Source organism: Coenobita brevimanus, chromosome 71, assembly GCF_032717465.1.
Source record: "Coenobita brevimanus isolate Jiangsu-jjx chromosome 71, ASM3271746v2, whole genome shotgun sequence".
NCBI classification, from domain to species: Eukaryota; Metazoa; Arthropoda; class Malacostraca; order Decapoda; family Coenobitidae; genus Coenobita; species Coenobita brevimanus.
The window spans coordinates 58,889,152-58,908,484 of record NC_137024.1 but is presented as its reverse complement, the minus strand read 5'-3'; the positions used below and the strand labels follow the sequence as shown (position 1 = coordinate 58,908,484).

The 19,333-nt window shown below is 43.7% G+C and overlaps 1 protein-coding gene across 1 annotated transcript in view; it reads left to right on the top strand.

Annotated features, from left to right (window-relative positions):
* The first annotated feature begins 19,272 nt into the window (after nt 1-19,272).
* Nucleotides 19,273-19,333, top strand: part of LOC145406806 (uncharacterized) — a 5,093-nt gene continuing 5,032 nt past the window's right edge. Inside the window, exon 1 of the mRNA XM_080277903.1 lies at nt 19,273-19,279. Within this exon, the coding sequence (XP_080134029.1) occupies nt 19,273-19,279 (7 nt within the window). The remainder of the gene's footprint in view (nt 19,280-19,333) is intronic.

Sequence of the window (19,333 nt, the reverse complement as noted above, 5' to 3'; positions counted from 1 at the left end):
CACAGGTGTTTGACTCAGCTCAAGGCACGTGCGTGACAGACACAGGTACGGCCTCCTGCCCCGCCCAGGACCCGTGCCTTCCCTCGGACTACACCCTGAAGTGCCCTGTGCCCCAGTCCGCCACTACCACTCCACCCGCTACCAGCTCTCCAGTTACCTCCTCCAGTGCACCTGCCACCAGCTCTCCACTTGCCACTAGCGATCAGTCATCCACAAGCAACCCATCTTCCACAAGCAACCCATCTTCCACAAGCAACCCATCTTCCACAAACAACCCATCTTCCACAAGCAACCCATCTTCCACAAGCAACCCATCTTCCACAATTAACCCATCTTCCCCTAACAATCCATCCTCCCCTAACAACCCATCTTCCACACCTATGACTGCACCCACGAGCACTGAAGAAAAGATGTCCACTGTATCGTCCACCATCCTGTCAGTCGAACCCACTACGACGCAACCCACCAGCGGACCCCCTAGCACTACCGCCCCAGCCACCACCATCCCACCTACCACCGCCCCACCTACCACCACCCCACCTACCACTTCCCCACCTACCACCACCCCACCTACCACTTCCCCACCTACCACCACTACCACAGCTCCCTTGCCCACTGCACCCACCTGCACCTCCTCCAACTCTGGTTCTCTCTATGAATACGCCGGGGACTGCAAGAAGTGAGTGAGATTTGTTTCTTCCTCTCTCTCTCTCTCTCTCTCTCTCTCTCTGTCAAATGGAACAGAGCTGTGTCTAACTTATTACTTGTTATTATCACCTGTACACTAATTACATGTACTACCTCCTTGCAGGTACTACTACTGTATCAACAATAAGCTGTACGAGTTGGAATGTACGGGCAAGCTCATCTTCAACCCCAACACTGGGTACTGTGGACTAGCATCGGATTACGATTGCCCTTACTAAGCCCCCCCCCCCCTTTCTCTCTCTCTCTCTCTCTCTCTCATCGAAGGATCCTCATCAGTTTCAATCTACGCATCAGTCAATGTTCGCGAATCGAAGGACCTCTGAGCTAATGACAATTTGTAAATTTTAGAAATCTATTTTTAATTTCGCCGTTCAGTCTTATATCATTTACTTGCCTTCACTAACAACAGTTAACTTATCTAGGGGATGAAAATGAACGACGTGAATTAAAGCGTAACAATTTCTGTCAGATCCTAATGCACAAGTATATTTATACCTGTACTCAAAACCAATGAAAGACCAAAGTAATAAAATAAATCAATTATCCAGATAAACAATTGCCAGAAATTAAGCTTTCAATATTTAAGATAAAATTATGTTCGTCGGTGACGAATGCAGCGCTTCTGTCTCGCTCGAATTCGCTCACTCATCCCCCAGCAATTTTCAGGAAACATTTACCCTAGAAAATACACTCATTTTTGTAACTAGCATAATATTGACTCCTCTTTCTCTCCTTCAGTCACTTTTTCCCGTATTTTCTCTGAGTCTCTGTCTGCTCTAACTCATATTTCCATCCCCACACGCCCGCTACGAATTACGAAATGGACGTCAAAAATCCTCCTGAAAACCGTGTGGTACATCGTTGCTCTTGTGTCTGGCATGTTTTGTTTACGTGCAGTTTTGATAATAAAAACAGTTTGCAGTGTTTTGATACGTCTCATTAGCCCGTTTTATGGCGTATAATGACACTGGCCAAAGTGATTCAGTTGACTGTGTGATATGGACGTGTGGTGATGCGTTGAGTGGCGATAATTATAGGAAATGAGAAAAGGAAGTCTGCATTTGTAGGTGAGTTGGCTGTGTTTAGTAGTGGGTTTTCCATTATTGTCAGTACATTTACACTTATCATCTTTGTAGTCATCATCATCATATCCTTACCATCTTTTCGTCAAACCATCTTCCTTTATCAACCCTTGCGTAAAGAAATGTAGAGGTAGGGAATATCCTTGCATTTCCTGACGTTAGTGTGGTCATGTTTACCTGTGCTGCCTGATTCCTGTTTGAATTGCTTGTGCATATTTGTTAGCAAGATACCCTTCCCTTGAGTTTCTTAGTCACTTGATTTCAGTGTCATAGTTTTCCTTAACACCTTCAAGCCGATGGAATATTTCGTACCCTTGCTTTCTTCAGACAATTTTATTTAGCTCAGAGATTTTCCGAGTGGAGGTTGATGTTAAGTTCAACCCCTTCAATCCTGTTTTTTTTTTTTTTTTCCAAATCTGAATAATTTTGATGTTATTTTGAGTTCTGTACCGTCTATTGTATGTTATTTATAGCTTTTTAATCCCACGATGCTGAAGAGGGACTCCTTCACGTGGTGGCACTGATCCTTGTAGGTGAAGTGGCCTGGGTATACAAACATCCCTCAGTCCTTTCCCTTCCCCTGAAAGGAGGATGGTGGATTGCTGGAGTGTTTTGGCCTGCAGTCCACCAAGTTCACGATCAGATGAGCCTGGGGTTACTACTACAACTACTACTACTACCACCACTACTACTACTACTACTACTACTACTACTACTCCCTTGAAGCACATAGCGTATTTCATTTGTATGACTTGTTGTATGCAGATGGTGCTGATTAATCTCCCCACCTCAAGTTAACCACTTCACCCCATGATGCATTATTATCTGTGTCTGTAGACGAGTTTACCTACACTTGGAGAGACTTTTCGTACAGCTTTTATTAATCCCATGAAGAAACATATATATATATTTATATTTTTTAATACACGTGTCTGGAGGAAGCAAGCAAGCAAGAATAAGGTGTAGTTTGTCGGACTGAAGGGCTTAATGCAGTAAATGGGTTATGATAATGAGGTGAAATACTTTGTGATGTGGTTAGGCCATTTATATTCGTCATCCACCATCGGTCGCTTTCTCTCTGGTACTGTGTTCGTAAAAAACTAGAGCTGTATCACTGACTAGCTTAGACTCTGTGTGTGTGTGTGTGTGTGTGTGTGTGTGTGTGTGTGTGTGAGAGAGAGAGAGAGAGAGAGAGAGAGAGAGATAAACTGCAATAAAACGGGGAAAAAAAAAATAAGCTCGAGAAACTAAAATATCTAGATGATTAAGAAAACCAAAGTGAAACAAACACAGTATCGGATAACAGAAAAAGAAAGTTAAAGAGGCGGTATAAAATTCACTTTAAAAAAAAGATGGATAGTATAGAGAGAGAGGGAGAGAGAGAGAGAGACACTTGAAAGTTTAAAATATAGTTCTAACCCCAGGCTCCTATGAGTCACTCTCCAGCTGAATAAAATCGTCTGGGCTTAGCTGGAATCGAACACTAGAGCTGTCCTGACTATGTGAGGGTTAATGGTACCGCACCTATATTAACACCCTTATCTCCTATATGAGAGAGGTGTGTGTGAGTTGGGGGGAGGGCAGCGAAATAACAGAGGACATACGACGTGGAGGCGATTTGTTTGTGGCAACCCTTACGGGATTAAGGCTTCTGGGTATAATTAGTTAAATAGCTCCTATGACTCAGCTGAATAAAACCGTTAGGTGTCAGGTTAGCTGGAAAATAATAAAGGTGCTAGAGTTGTTCCGATCGTGAGAGGAGTTAATGGGGCCAGAATCTCAGGAAGAAGCACTAAAGTATGTAGAAAAATAAGAATGGATAAAAAATACCGATAAATATATACTGCTGAAACAAAACCAGTGGAGTTATCCCGACCGTGAGAGGGGTTAATGGGTCCAGAATCGTATGGGAAAGCACTGAAGTATGCGAAAAAAGTGGTGAAAATATTCCTTAAAGGTGAAGCCGGACGAAAGACAGTGACACCTCGTTAGCCTCTCCAGAAATCATCGTTCAATTATACTTTCCAGCACTTTGCGCTTTTACCAATTTCTTCCCATCAATTTTCGTGGCTTTTCAGAAGAGTTCGTGTTTTTCAGTTATCATGCAGCCTGAGGACGATTTGGTTTCTTGTTTCCAGACGATTTTATTCAACGTGTTCGTCATCATGAAGCGTCAGGTTTCCCTTCCCCTCTCTCTCTCTCTCTCTCAATGACTTAGTATCGTATTATTTAATTTTCCACCTCCAGACGATTTTCTTCAGCTTGGGAGAGATCTTTCAAACTAAGTGTTCAGGTCAGCCGTTGCATAAAATAATCCATTGGTTATGTGATAAAAAAAAAAAAAAAAATCCCCGTTTTGAAGGGTTAGTAAAGGCTGTATCTGACTCCTCCAGTTTGAAAATTTTTGCCGAAGTTGAGTAAAATCGTCTGGAGGTAACAAGGGTAGGAGACAATACTAGTAGCTGCAACCTCAGGCATGTTCGAACGTGGGCCCGGTGGACTGCAGTTAAGTTACCCTTCTTTTGCACTCCACCATCATATCATCCTTTGGGGAGACAGCGGACTGAGGGACGTTTGTATAACCGGGCAGTTCCATCGCCCAGTCATATCGGTGCCACCACGTGAAGGTGTCCCTGTCCAGCAGAAGCAAGGAAGAAAAAATAATGAAATACCCTGTGCGTCATGGGGGGAGAGAGAAAGAGAGAGAGAGAGAGCAATGGAAAAATGGCAGAAACGTCGAGAAAAATGCCGTTGACCGGAATTTTTGAATTTTGAAATATACTGGACCAAAATCTTGTTCGTCTGTCACTTCGCCTTTGTTTGATTGCTTTTTCATTTTTCTTTTTCATACGCTCGATTTTTCCCACTGATATTCATTTTTGAGAGAGAGAGGAGGGGGAGGGAGAGAGGGGGAGAGAGTGAGGCAAAGATTAATGCTATCAATTATTTTTTTCACATGGATAAAGAAAATAATCAGAACGCTAACTTCAGACATTTACGAATCAGCTAGCCTATCTTTCATCGTCTGCAGGGGCGGATCGAGAAATATTCAGAGGCGTTCCCCATATGACCATCCAGGGTAATAAGAGTTTTGGCATCCTCTACTCTCAGCCATTAAAGTGACGTTAAGCGTGGTTTACAATCATATTTGTATGGGAGAAATAACCATGATAGCCAGTGAATAAGATGTAGTTAATGTATGTAATCGTATCGTTTATAAAGGCCCCAGCATGCTCTCAGGCGTCGACCTTGTTCACCTAATTGCGGCTCTCCACGCTGCTCGATTTCTGGTAGCCTCCCTTTTCAGTTCCTTATCCCTGAAGTCAGTCTATGACCTCGCCCCAGGTCTTTATCGGTCTGTCTCTCGCAGCCCTACACACGCTTCGCACCTAATTATCCTTCATCCTCTCAACATGCCCAAGCCATCTCAGTCTACCCCTCCTCATCACAACACCAGTACTCTTCAGTCCTGTCCTTCCTCTCGACTCATGAGTCGTAATCCTAGCCCCCCCAGGCCTCGAATTCAAGGACGCACTACATATCCATCTAATCATTGTAATTTCTGTACCTTTGAGCCTACGAATATCCTTTTGTGCCCAGGTCTCAGCATTACACTCCCAACATGCCGCATACAGAGATCCCCCCATCATGGAGGAAGAGCCCTGTCAGTGCTAAATAAAGTACTATATACTGTACTAATCTTCACTGTGATAAAGCAGGGGGTGCTGCCTGAGCAACATGGGCAACACCCCAGAGTCCGTTCATGATCTATCCATGTATCTATCAGCCAGTCATCCCCCCCCCCCATCAGGAGCAAAATGTCCCTGAATGACATTATGTGTGCAATAAACCCCAGTCACCCATTAAGTTACGGAAACCTTTACGAGTCCCCTCCAGTTGGAACACCTTAACCCACTAAACCACCAGCCGCCCCTTTAATTAAATGGTTACCACCCAACGTAGTAAATGTTTCTAAGATTACTGTACACCATTTGGTTAGTCATTCATTGTAGTCCCTGAAAGTTGCATTACATCGAGCGAGAGGATGGTGAGCGCCCTGTTAAACTACTTATCCTTCAGCAAATAAAAACATAATGAAACAAAGAGTATAAATTAATTACTGCTGGAAGGTGGTAAAGATGCCGGATGTCCCTGGAATTAAAGCGAATAGCATGGCCCCATTCTCTTGTCAGGCACTCTCTCCTCTCTCTACGCTCTCTCTCACTCCAGGCTTTGAGAGAGCGGCGCAACAGGCAGCCGGCCACTCCCTGTCTCCCTAGCGACCGAGGGAGAGAGAGAGAGGAGGAGGAGGAGAGAGAGCAAAGGAGAGAGAGAGGGAGGGAGGGGCGAGAGAGAGTGAGAGGGTGGGATCATTTTTAACCCCCCTATGCTGGGTGCTAGTCAGTCAGTCCAGCCCAGCCTCTCGCTCACTCTCACTCGCTCCACCTCCTCGCTCACACTCTCACTCACACTAACAGCTGTGTGAGAAAGAGAGTAAAAGAGAGAGAGGGGGGGCTTCCCAGATTGCCGAAAAGCGATGAACACCATATGGCAACACGACCACAACAAACCAAGACAATGGTATCAGTGACGATCATCTATTAATCAATTGGCGCTGTTTTCGAAATATATGAAACGTAATGAAGTGTATTTAAGTGTATCTAGCATGTGCGTATACGTGGAACATGTGAACGATAAAAATACACGTAAAATATGGAAAAGAAGCCTTACAAAAATGTGAATAGTCCGTGGCAAGCGAAGGATTTCAAAGACATTTTTTTTTTCTTTGAAGTGTACTGATGAGTGTGATCAAAGAAGTGAGTAAAGAAAAGAAAATAGTGAGTGAGAAGAAGTAAATGTGAAAATAAAAGTAGATTTAGTGCCCAAGTAACTCATGAAAAGGAATTGTTTGATTACGTTTGATTTAAGTATAATGAACTGAAAGTGAGTGTGAACAGGAACTGGATTCAGTATGGAAGAAGGAAGTTATGTTCTGTATGCAAGGAAGTGAACTCGCGAATCATGAACACTAGAACATTAATCCGGCTCTAAACGGAAGGACACTGGAGAACAAGAGAACGTGAACAAAATAATTGAAATACGTATGGAAGAAAGACATTTTTTGAGTTCACTAGAGTTTTCAGTGCTATGAACTGGACAAGGACTCATGAACAGTGCGTTAACAGAAGTGAACAAAAACCAGTGAGTGAAAGCAAGTGAACATGAACAAGAACTGGAGATAATAATGAACATATGAAAGAAATTTTTAAAAAGTTTAGTATGGTATTAGATGAGAGACAATGAGCACACGAATCATGACCAGCAGTGAACGAATCGAACACTAGATGAACTAAAACCAAGCATGATGTGAGTAGAACACGGAAGAACAAGGGAGCCATGACGAGGGAGAACAGAAGAACAGATTTTTAATTAAGACGCGACGCCATAACGAGAAGGTAAGGAAAGTTCTCGAAGATTCCTTTATTCTTTCATTATTAGCTTTTTTCTTTTTTGTTTTTCGCTCAAACTTAAGGGGATTCTAATTAACGTGAAATTATTATCCAGGTTTTATTAATGAGTCGTTGTTGTTGTTGTTTTTGTGGCATAGGGGCTACTTAATTCCTCTTCCTTAGCGATTTATTTATACACCTTAACAATTTATTGCTGTTTATATCTTTTTCAGTACAGATATAATTTGCTGTAATTATGTGTAAGAGGATATGAGGAGTAACATGAAGAAAAATCGCTGAGTAGTATTCGTAGTGTAGTAGTAGTAGTAGTAGTAAGTAGTAATAGTAGTAGTAAGTAGCAGTAGTAGTAGTTATAACTGTAGTAGTACGGTAGTGGAAATTGTAGCAGTAGTAGCCACAGGTTCATCTCAAACGTGAACCCAGTGGACTGCAGGCTGAAGTCGCCCTCGCCCGGCAGTCCACCATCAGCCTTTCGTGGGATAGGTAGGGAACTGAGGGACGTTTGTATAACCAGGCAGTGGAGCCGCCCGGTTGTATCAGTGCCACCACATGAAGGCGACCTCAGTACCATAAAAAAAAGATACTGAAGCGTGATTGGGAGAATAAATCGCTAAGGAAGAAGTGTTAACAGTTTTCTAAAGCCACGTAGGAAAGACCCAGTTTTTCAGATGCTATTGTTTTATTTGCTTATTAATTTTATGTATTTTATTGTTCGGCGTTAATTGTTGAGTGGTAAATCTTTTTGTATTCCAGGATGAACGTTAATTAATGGAGCTTATGGGGAATTGATCACGTGTTTTTCGAATTGGGAGAGAGAGAGAGAGAGAGAACTGGGGTGAGGAAGGACGGAAGGAAGGGAGAGAAGGGAAGATAATGGACAAACAGGTATAGAGAGAGTAAGGGAGAGAGAGAGTGAGAGAGCACTAGGGTGACGGAGGACGGATGGAAGGCAAGGAGGAAGGGAGAGAGGCTAGAGAGAGAGAGAGAGAGAGAGAACGGATAAGGAAGGACGCAAGGAAGAAGGAAGGGAGACAAGAAAGGAAGATAAAGGAGAGAGAGAGAGAGAACTGGGTTGACGGAGGACGGATGGCAGGGAAGGAGGAAGGGAGAGAGGCTAGAAATGAAGATACGAGAGAGAGAGAGTGAGAGGACTGGGGTGAGGGAGAACGGAAGGAAGGAGAATGACAAGAAAGGAAGATAATGGAGAGAGAGAGAGAGAGAGAGAGAGAGAGAGAGAGAGATAAAGGAGGTAGGAAAGAAATGAGAAATGTAATAAAAGAAGGATAAGGAAAGATCCAGTGATGTGGAAGATGAGGACAGAGGGAGTGTAAAGGAATGGAGGATGGGGAGGAAGGAATAAGAGGAGGGGCGGGGGGGCGGTAGGAAGGGAGGGAGAGATATTATGGAAGGTGATGGGAGAGGAGGGGGGAGAGAGGGAGGGGGGGAGGGGGAGGGCCTGTTATGGAAGGTGAGGGAGGTTGGAAGGGAGAAGGAAGGAAGGGAGAGAGAAGGATGATGACAGCAAGGAAGACGTATGGGGAAGGGGAAGAAGTGAGGAAGTGTGTGTGTGTGTGTGTGAGAGAGAGAGAGGGGGGGGGGGGTTAGGAGTTTGGGGTGAGGAGGCAAAAGTTTGGTGATTTCAGCAAGTGTAATTATCTCGCTTCTCTTAAAACAGCGGGCAACCTCCGCCATTTTGTGTCCAGAAGGCCCCTCACCATATTTGACCCTTTTCCCCGCTTGTAAGGTCAGGTTAGGCCATTTTGGTGTCCACGGTGACCTAACACACACACACACACACACACACACACACACACACACACACACACACACACACACACACACTTTAATTAACAGAAAAGCGAAATACCTTTAGGATAAATTGATTTAATTACTTACCGGCAATTAGTTCATATTCTTTTCTGACTGATATTTATTTTCTGCTATTGAGAGTGTAGTTTTTATTATTATTATTAGTAGTAGTAGTAGTTGTAGTAGTGGTGGTGGTAATAATAATAATGATAATAATAATAATAATAATATCAAAGTGGTTGATTGGGACGCTCATCATCCACTCACCCGATGTAGTGCAGCCTGCTGGTGGCTATATACTGGATGATAGATATAAGGATTTCCTGTAACATAAGAAACCATTTACTTCGCTGGGTAGTAACCATAGAACGAAATGGATCCCTGGTGGTGTAGTGGGTTATGACACCAACTGAACGGGGCCTGTGTGGGTTTAGATCTAAGGAATGGTTGGGGTTTATTTCTCACATAATGCTACTCAGGGGCGGGGAAGGCTGGTTCTGCTCACTATAAAAATCGGAACTAAGTATCCAAATCCAGGTCCCCTTATGCTTCCCTTGACTGAAAAAAAATAATTAGATGAAAGCTAGATATTAAATAGCATCAATAATTTTTTTTTTTACCGTTTCTCTAGTTGGTGCTTCCCTCTGTGTATCCCCTCATTCACTGACGTATTTCTTTCATAGTTTATTCATCCTACTGTCAGGCGGTTTTCTTCAGCCCAGGAACAGCCCCACGCTCCGAAGGGGTTGATGTAGGCCGTATCCAACCCCTCCAGTCCGAACAGTCTCACCTGAGTTGCGTAAAATCGTCTGGGGATGACAAGACTAAAAGACAGATAAAGCCATCTGATGTGAAGCTCTCAGTAAAATCGTGTGACGGTAATCATGAGAGGTACTTGTGACGCGTGGTGGAGAGGGACCCCTTCGCGTGGTGGCACCGATATTCCCTGCCGGTGGGGCTGCCAGGTTGTACAAACGTCCCTCGGTCCCCTCCTTATCCCCCGAAAGGAAGATGGTGGACTGCGGGAGAAGAAGGATGTCGTTTAAGTCGAAAGTGTCTGTCTTAAGTTTAATAATACCGAGTTGTGACAGGAGATTAACATTAGACTACGATGCCAGTCACGAAGAAGTGCTGCGAAAAGGATAGAGTCATAGGATCGCCTTCTTTGCCACTGAGCTGCGTGGAATCAGCTGCAAAAGGACAAAAATCTGCGCCAAGTTAAAGTGAAAGGACTGTAGTCGGAATAATAAAAAACATTTCGTATTTACAGCAAACGATTAAACAGAGATGGACAGATTTTACTCAATAATTTACATCATGTTTTTCACAATTGCAACTGTAAAGCGTAATAGACTAATTCCCAATATTTATTTTTTTTCTCGTGGAGCGGCTTCATTGGAGAAAATAATACCGTGTTGATGGTGAGTCTGTGATGGTCAGAATAACGGAATGATTTAACCCATTTATTTAAATAACTTTTTGTTTTATTCTTGCTATGACCAGATAATTGTATTCTGCTCTAGGAAATCATCTGTGGTACCAGTAGTAGTAGTAGTAGTAGTCGTAATAGTAGTAGTAGTAGTAGTCGTAGTAGTAGTAGTAGTAGTAATAATAGTAACAGTAGCGGTAGTAATAGTGGCAACCCCAGGCTCTTACCGACCTGAACCCAGTAGACTTCAGGCTGAAACTGGAGGGGATTCATTGATGTTTGTATACCCGGGCAGCTTTACCGCCCGCTTAATCAGTGCCACCACGTGAAGGCGCCCCTCTCCACCACCACCACCACCACCACCACCACCACCACCCTTGCTGTGAAAGGGTTAATGAAGGCTAGATCTAACCCCTCCAGTTAGAAAGGCCTCTCCAAAGCTGAGTAAAATCGTCGAGAGAGAGAGAGAGAGAGAGAGAGAGAGAGAGAGAGAGAGAGTTATTTTTTTTAAGGATAATTTTGTCTTAAAAATGCGTAAGTAATATTCTCGCATAATGCCTTGTTGAAATAAAAACTTAATTACTTGTGTGTGTGTTTTAGATAATGTAATGCAAAAACATTAATTTTTATAACGTGTGAATTTTTGGCAAAATTAATAATAATAATAATAATAATAATAATAATAATACCGGTAATAGTAGTAGTAGTAGTAGTAGTAGTAGTAGTAGTAGTAGTAGCAGCAGCAGCAGCAGTGGTTGTAGTTGTGGTAGTTGTAATTGTATGAAAATCTATCTAATGGAGAACAAAAGAGAGAGAGAGAGAGAGAGAGAGAGAGAGAAAGGGAGCAAGAAAGCGAGAAAGGAAAGAGGCAAAGGGAAGGAGAAAATAATTGGTACCGGTATAGGATGGTACGCTCTCTCTCTCTCTCTCTCTCTCTCGTATCTTCGCAATATCCCCCTTCTTACCCAATCTCTCCTACCCCCCACTTTCCCTCCTCTTTCCTGGAACTAATAAACTCTCTCTCTCTCTCTCTCTCTCTCTCTCTCTCTCTCTCTCTCTCTCTCTCTCTCTCTCTCTCTCTCTCAAAACAATTTATATGCAGTTTCAAGCCGGATTCTCACGAACGACTTCGAATGTAAACATGACTTTCGTTCTTTTAGCTTGAAGGAGAGAGAGAGAGAGAGAGAGAGAGAGAGAGAGAGATGCGGGAAAAGGAATTGCGTTCTCGACAATTCTGATGAAGATTTTGATTAAGATTTTTTTAAATTCTCTCTCTGGAAATTGGATATTGCGTATCCCGGGGGGCCATGGAGTCTCTTGGTTCCTTTTCCATAGCGATTTAGTCTACGGATCACACCTTAACATTTCACTTTCTCGGAATTTCGGACGAACTGAGAGGCACTGGAGGATGCGTAACTCCTTTTTCTCAGCGGTTTATGGTACTTATTGGGCATTAGCGTTGTTTTGTGTCATTTATATCGTTACAATATCGATATAGTCTGCATGACGAGAGAGAGAGAGAGAGAGAGAGAGAGAGAATAACAAGGTCAAGCGTTTTTAATAATCCTGCTCGAGGGATGTAAGCAAGAAATTGTATATTGTTGTTCGTGGAAAAGAATGTTTATGTGTCAGGATTAGCCTACAGAGCAATAACAGGTTGAGAGAGAGAGAGAGTGAGAGAGAGAGAGAGAGAGAGAGGGGGGAATTGGAGGGGAAATGACCCGTTCTTGACAATCCGGATAGACGGCCTTGGATGTAAACAAATCACCCTGCTGGCGTTTTTGGCGGGAATCCGGATCTTTGGGGTCGCGTAATGTCTCTCTCTCTCTCTCTCTCTCTCTCTCTCTCTCTCTCTCTCTCTCTCTCTCTCATATACCTTTACACCCCCGCACCACTCTCCCACCCACCCTTATATTGGTAACCATGGTAACCTCTGACTAGGTGATCTCCTTCCCTCCCTCTCTCTCTCTCCCCTTCCCTCCCTCCCTCCCTTTCTCATTCGTTTCATCTTACTGCTTCACCTCCCTCCTCCCCGTCCCTCCTGTCCCCCTCTCTCTCCCCCTCCCTCCCTTACATGTTACCCTCCCTCCCTCCTTCCTCTCCTCTTCTTTCCTCCCTCCCTTGTTCACCCTATTTCCTCCTCCTTTCCTAACGCCCTCCTCCTTCCTCCATCGTCTCTCTCTCTCCCTTCCTTGCCCATCCTTCCTTTCCATCCTACCGATATCTCCTCATATTTGTTTCCCTCCCTCCATCTCTCCCTCCTTCCCTCCCTGTCTTGTCTCCATCTTACTTTTCTCCCTTTCATCCTTCCTTCCCTCCTTCCTTCTTTCCTCCCATCTTCCTTCTTTCCATCCACCTTTCCTTCCTTCCTTCCTTCCTTCCTTCCTTCCCTCCTTCATTCCTTCCGTCTTTCCGTCCTTCTTTTCCTCTTTATTTCTCTCCCTCTTTCCTTTACCTAGTCTTATTTTCCTCCCTCCTTCCTTCCCTCTCTCCCTCCCTCCCTCTCCCACCCTCCCTCCCTCTTCCCCTCTCCCTCCCTCGTCCCATTTCTCATTAGCCTCAAATCCCCAGCATATCACATCTCTCTCTCTCTCTCTCTCTCTCTCTCTCTCTCTCTTTCTCTCTCTCTCTCTCTCTCTCTCTCTCTCTCTCTCTCTCTCTCTCTCTCTCTCTCTCTCTCAACATACACCCTTTAAGTCATTCTTCTATTTTTTGACGCTCATTTAATCCCCCTCTCTGTGTGTGTGTGTTGTCAGGAGGCGTTTGTCTATTTCAGAGAGAGAGAGAGAGAGAGAGAAAGAGTTAAAAATACAATAAACTGGGAATTTACCGGGAGAAAAATAAAACCGCTAAACAGCTCATAAAAACAACTGCAAAGAAAGACAACAACTTTTATATTTTTGTAAACTGAAAAAAATCAAAAAAGAAATTATGATACCTGTTATTAAATGATCTTTTTTTTTTGCTTTCACGCGGGTTTTCATAAGTTGAGTTTTAATGTGTGTGTGTGTGTGTGTGTGTGTGTGTGTGTGTGTGTGTGTGTGTGTGTGTGTGTGTGTGTGTGGAGATGATAAGAGAGATCGCTTGCTTCTCACCCTATGTTTTTTTTCATTTGGCACATATATATTTGTAAGGCCATATAAGGACTAACCTATATATATATTATCTTTCTGCAGTTGTTATGGGAGTTTTATCTGTGTATCCTGCAAATTTCTCCTCAAATATGTGTTTTTCTAGCATTACTGATAGCATAATGTGTCTCTCTGATAGGTTAGACTGGGTAGGGTAGGGTAGGGTTGGTTAGATTAGGTTGTTTTGGGGAGGTTAGGGTAGGGTAGAGTAAGGTAGATTGGGTTACGTTAAGGTAGGGTAGGTTGGATTGATAAAGTTAGATTTGGGTAGGTTAGGGATGGGTAGGATAGAGTTAAGTAGGTTGGGACAGGGTAGGATACGTTGAATTGGGTTAGGTTAGGTTAGGTTAGACTACGCAAGGCTGGGGTAGGTTGTTGACCCTCAAAATTCCTGAAACTTTAAAGCGCACCTAACCTAGCCAACACCACTGCACTGACACGCCACACCACACCACTCATGTCACGCCACACCACAACAGTCATGTCACACCACACCACAACAGTCATGTCACACCACACCACAACAATCATGTCACACCACACCACAACAGTCATGTCACACCACACCACAGCAGTCATGTCACACCGCACCACACCACACTATGTCACACCACACCATGTCACACCACACCACGCCCACACAACATATCACACCACACCACACCACACCACACCACACCTGTCCGGCCCTGTCACATACACTTAAGCAAATTAATACGCTGTTGATAAAAGCAGGTAAATAAAGTCACTGGGTATATAATATAGTAATAAGAAATATTAAAGAAAGTAGACAGTCATGTAAGGAGAAAATGTCTTAGTAAATAAATATATGGAAATAAAAAGTTGAGAAAAAACAGTAAACAGAGAATTAATGAAGGAAATAAACAGTGACGTAAGAAAAAACGAGGAAGTAAACAAACAAGGAAGTAAAATGAGTAAATATAAACAAGCTAGTAAGGTAAACAAGGAAGTAAACAGATAAACAAGGAAGGAAGCAAGGCAGGGTCTTCTTGAAGGCTCCCTGGTCCATCTCGGTTTAAAGCCAGTCTCTCTCTCTCTCTCTCTCTCTCTCTCTCTCTCTCACTTAATTGCTTTCAGTCTCAATTAACTGGTTTGTCTTCACATTATTTTCCACCTCTCTCTCTCTCTCTCTCTCTCTCTCTCTCTCTCTCAATTGCTTTCAGTCTCAATTAACTGGTTTGTCTTCACATTATTTTCCACCTCTCACTCTCTCTCTCTCTCTCTCTCTCTCTCTCTCTCTCTAGTATATTTGCTTCAGGAAGACTTTTATGTCAGTGGCGAAGCACCACCCCCTCCCCCCTCCCCTCCCCTCCCCTCCCCTCCCCTCCCCTCCCCTCCCCTCCCCTCCCCTCCCCTTTTCTTCTTTCCATGTCTCTCTCAACAACTTTTTTATCCTCTCCCTTTCCTTTCCTTCCTTTTCTTCCCCTTCTTTTCTGTCTTCCCTCATTCCCTTTTCCTCCTCTCTTCCCTTCCCATTTCCTTATCTCTTTCTCCCTTCTCAGTCCTCCTCTTCTCCCTTCTTCTTCTCCCCTCTTCTTCCCCTCTTTCCCCTTTCTGCTTTTCTCTCCTCTATCCTCACACTTTCTCTGCTTTCTTCAGTCTGCTTCTTCTCCCTCCCCAACCCTTCCTCTTCACCCCTCCTCCCACTTTTCCTTCTCTTCCTTCCCTCCCCTTCCCTCTCTCATCTCCCCCAGCCCTCCTTCCTCGTTTTCTCCCCGGCTTCTTTTGACTTCTTCTTCCTCTCATTGCTCTTCCGTCCTCTCCTCTTCCTTCTCTTACCTCCTCTTCTCCTCATTGCTCCTCTTTTCTCACCCCTTCACTCCTTTTTCCTCTTCTTCCCTTCCCTGACCTTCCTTCTCGTTCAGTTGTTCCTCCCCTCCCCAGTCCTCCATTGCTTACCTCCTCCTCCTCCTCCTCCTCCTCCTGAGTTCCCTTTCTTTCTCCTTCGCTAGTCTCCCTTTTTCTCCTCTCTCCTCTTCTTTCTCTTTCCTTCCTCTTCCTTCTTGTCCCTCCCCTTCTCCTGTCTTCCATTCTTCTTCCAACTCCACCTTCTTCTTTCATGTACCCTCCCTGTCCTTCTGTCACTTCCCCTTTCCTTCTCTCCCCTCTTCTTCCCTCCCTTGCATTCCCTCTTTTTGCTCCCTATTCCTCCTGTTCTCTCCCCATTCCTCCTCTTCCCTTACCCCTCCTTCTCCCCATCCCTCCCTATCTCCTTCCCTTCTCTCCCTCATAGTAAGGCGCCAAGAATTTAAATTTTATAAGTATTTACTCCCTAATTAGGCGCCACCGACCTGACCTAATTATATCTCCCTTAACCCCTTCCTTCCGAGGCTTGTATTCCCCTTAACATCTTTTCCTAAGCGATTAATTTTGCTCATTGCACCTTGTTCTGTTTTATATAAATCCGTTAAGCATCACCATACTCCACACGAAGACCCTACAGAAGGATTTTTACCAGCCATATCCTAGAATAAATCGCTAAGGTAGTGTTGTCAGGGAGATTTCTTACCTGCTGTCAAGGCTAGGATTCAAGGGCTCGTTTTCTCGTTAGTTAAGGAAGCTCCCTAACACCTCTTCCTTTGCGATTTATTTTTGGATGTGGTTGGTTAATATCTCTCTCTGCCTATCGTCATTCTGTTCCCCCTGTGACTTGCTGTAAATAGAGCTGTCTTGTTCAGGAGTGGGGTGTTTCTCTCTCTCTCTCTCTCTCAACGACGCACAGCTAATCATCAAATTATTATCCATCTCAATTTGTGATTGAACTCGCGTCCCTTTGAATGGCAGGTCATTTCTCTAACCACTTGACCACCACCTCCTCATTGAGAGAGAGAGAGAGAGAGAGAGAGAGAGAGAGAGAGAGAGAGAGGAATCCAGAATTAAAAAACAAAAAACTTTCTTGAATGAAAGGAGAGGGAAGGGAGGGAGTGAGGGGAGGGAAGAAATATAAGGTGAAAGGTCAAAGGTGGTTGTGACTGTGGTGATAGTTGGTTTGGGCGGGTTTATCTCTTCGGGCGGGAATATAATTTTTGGGCGTCGGTGGGTGGGTTTGTCTAGGTTGGGCGTGGTCTGGGCAGGGTTATCATTCGTGGGCGTAGTTTGGGCGGGGGTATCTATTAGGCGTTTTGGGGGGCGTGGTTTCGGTGGGGTTGGGCGTGAATTTGGCGTACTTTGGGCGGGATTTCGGCGTGGTTTGGATGCGGCTACGTTCTCTGGGCGTGGTTTGGGCGTGGTTTTGATGAGAGTGAGAGAGTGTGTCCCTGGTTGGTCGTAAACCCTCTCACCCCACCGTCATTACTCTCTCTCTCTCTCTCTCTCTCTCTCTCTCTCTCTCTCTCGCCTTTCTTCATACTCTCTTCTCCTTTCCCCATCCTTTCTCTTTCTCTCCTCCTCTCCCCTCTCTTTCTCTTTCCTCCTTTCCTCTCCTCCTCTTCTCTCCTCTCCTCTCTACTCTTGTTCCCTCTTTCCCTCCGTTCCTCACCCCATCCCTTTTCTCCTTCCCTTCCCTCCCTCTCCTTTCATTTCTTTTTCTCTTCATTTATCTCCCCTTTCTTCCTCATCCTTCTCTCCTCTCCCCTCCACTGTCTTCCAGTGTCCCTTCCTCTTCCTCCTTTCCCCTCCCCTCCCCTCCCCTTCCATGTTCCACACTCACTGCTTTCCCCACACCTGAATTTTTCTTCTCTCTCTCTCTCTCTCTCTCTCTCTCTCTCTCTCTCTCTCTCTCTCTCTCGTTCTCCTTCACTCGTCCCCTCTTCTTTTCCCTTTACTTTCTCTCTTCACTTCTCTCATTCCCTCTCCCCTCCCTTTCCCCTCCCCTCCCCGCCCCTTTCCTTTCCTTCTCTCCCTTATCTTCCCTTCCTTTGTTATCTCTCCCTCCCCACCCTTTACTGTCCCCTTCACCACCTGTCACATTTTCTCCCTTCGTCTCCCTTCTCTCTTTCTCCCCTCATCTCCCCTCCCTCCCTCCCTCCACTGTCGCCATCCTTCATTAGTTTCCCCTCCGTTCCACTTCCTTCATTCCTTCCTTCCCTCCCTCCCTCCTTCTTTCCTTCCATCCACTCATTCTTCAGTCCTTCCTTCTTTCTTTCCTTCCCCTCCTCTTTCCATTCATCAATTCATCCATCTCTTCTTCCTGCTTTTTGTCTCTGCCTTCCTTCCTTCTTTCCATCCTTATCTCTGCTTCCTTCCTTTCATACTCCCGTCACCTCGCATCCTACCTGCACGTTTCTGTTAATCTCTCTCTCTCTCTCTCTCTCTCTCTCTCTCTCTCTCTCTCTCTCTCTCTCTCTCTCTCTCTCTCTCCTTTCCCATCTTTGGCGTTTCTCAGATCCCGCCGCTGGGCCGTAACGAACCCTTCATTATTTTTCCGCCTTTCCCGCTTATAAACACACAAGCGTAAACACACAGACGCCGAAATTTAAACACGAGCACACACGCCGCTATAAACATGCTCACTGTAAACATCTGAGACGCAAAAAGAGAGGGAAAATACCGTAAAATAATGTGGAAGTGAAAAACAATTGAGGAGAGGGAAGATGCAGGGAAATTGGCGGGAAGGGTTTGTTTACATATTTTCGGCGCGGTTGACAGCTTCGGTCCCCTTCGAATGTAAGGAGAGAGAGAGAGAAATGTTGCGCATCTTCCTAAGCGATTTATTCTATGTGCTTCTTTTAGACTGATATTTTTGGTGCGGAAATTTTAAAGATAATTACTTTAAATGGATTCAGTCCCTATCTCCATTCTCTCTCTCTCTCTCTCTCTCTCTCTCTCTCTCTCTCTCTCTTTCTCTTTCCTCCACCCTTCCCCTCTCTTGTAGCATTAAAAGCCGCCACTATTTTCACTTCTCTTATTTCTTTCTTTTTCTTTCATTCTTTTTTTATATTTTTTGTATATACAGCTATTAATGTCTTATTTTTTTCCCTTCAGCATAAAATCTGTATCTTTTAGCTTTTTAAAAATATTCTGATACCCTTCTTAACTTTTCCCTTTAACTTTTTTAGCTTTTCTTTATGGTTTCTTTTTAGCTTTTCATTGTGGTATCTTTTTTTTTAGCTTTTCTCTATGGTATCTTTTTTAGCTTTTCTCTATGGTATCTTTTTTTAGCTTTTCTCTATGGTATCTTTTTTAGCTTTTCATTGTGGTATTTTTTTAGCTTTCTCTCTGGTATCTTTGTTTTAGCTTTTCTCTATGGTATCTTTTTTAGCTTTTCTCTATGGTATCTTTTTTAGCTTTTCATTGTGGTATCTTTTTTTAGCTTTCCTTTATGGTATCTTTTTTTTTTAGCTTTTCTCTATGGTATCTTTTTTAGCTTTTCTTTATGGTATCTTTTTTAGCTTTTCTTTATGGTATCTTTTTTAGCTTTCCTTTATGGTATCTTTTTTTAGCTTTCCTTTATGGTATCTTTTTTTAGCTTTTCTCTATGGTATCTTTTTTTAGCTTTTCTCTATGGTATCTTTTTTAGCTTTTCACTGTGGTATCTTTTTTAGCTTTTCTCTATGGTATCTTTTTTAGCTTTTCATTGTGGTATCTTTTTTAGCTTTTCTTTACGGTATTTTTTTTTTAGCTTTATCTTTTCTTTTTAGCTCTTCAGATAAATTCCTTTAGCTTTGTACACGTGATGTAACATGGCGAGTGAGTTTGCTTTTCATTATTGCTTATTATATTGATGTATATATAGTCAACACG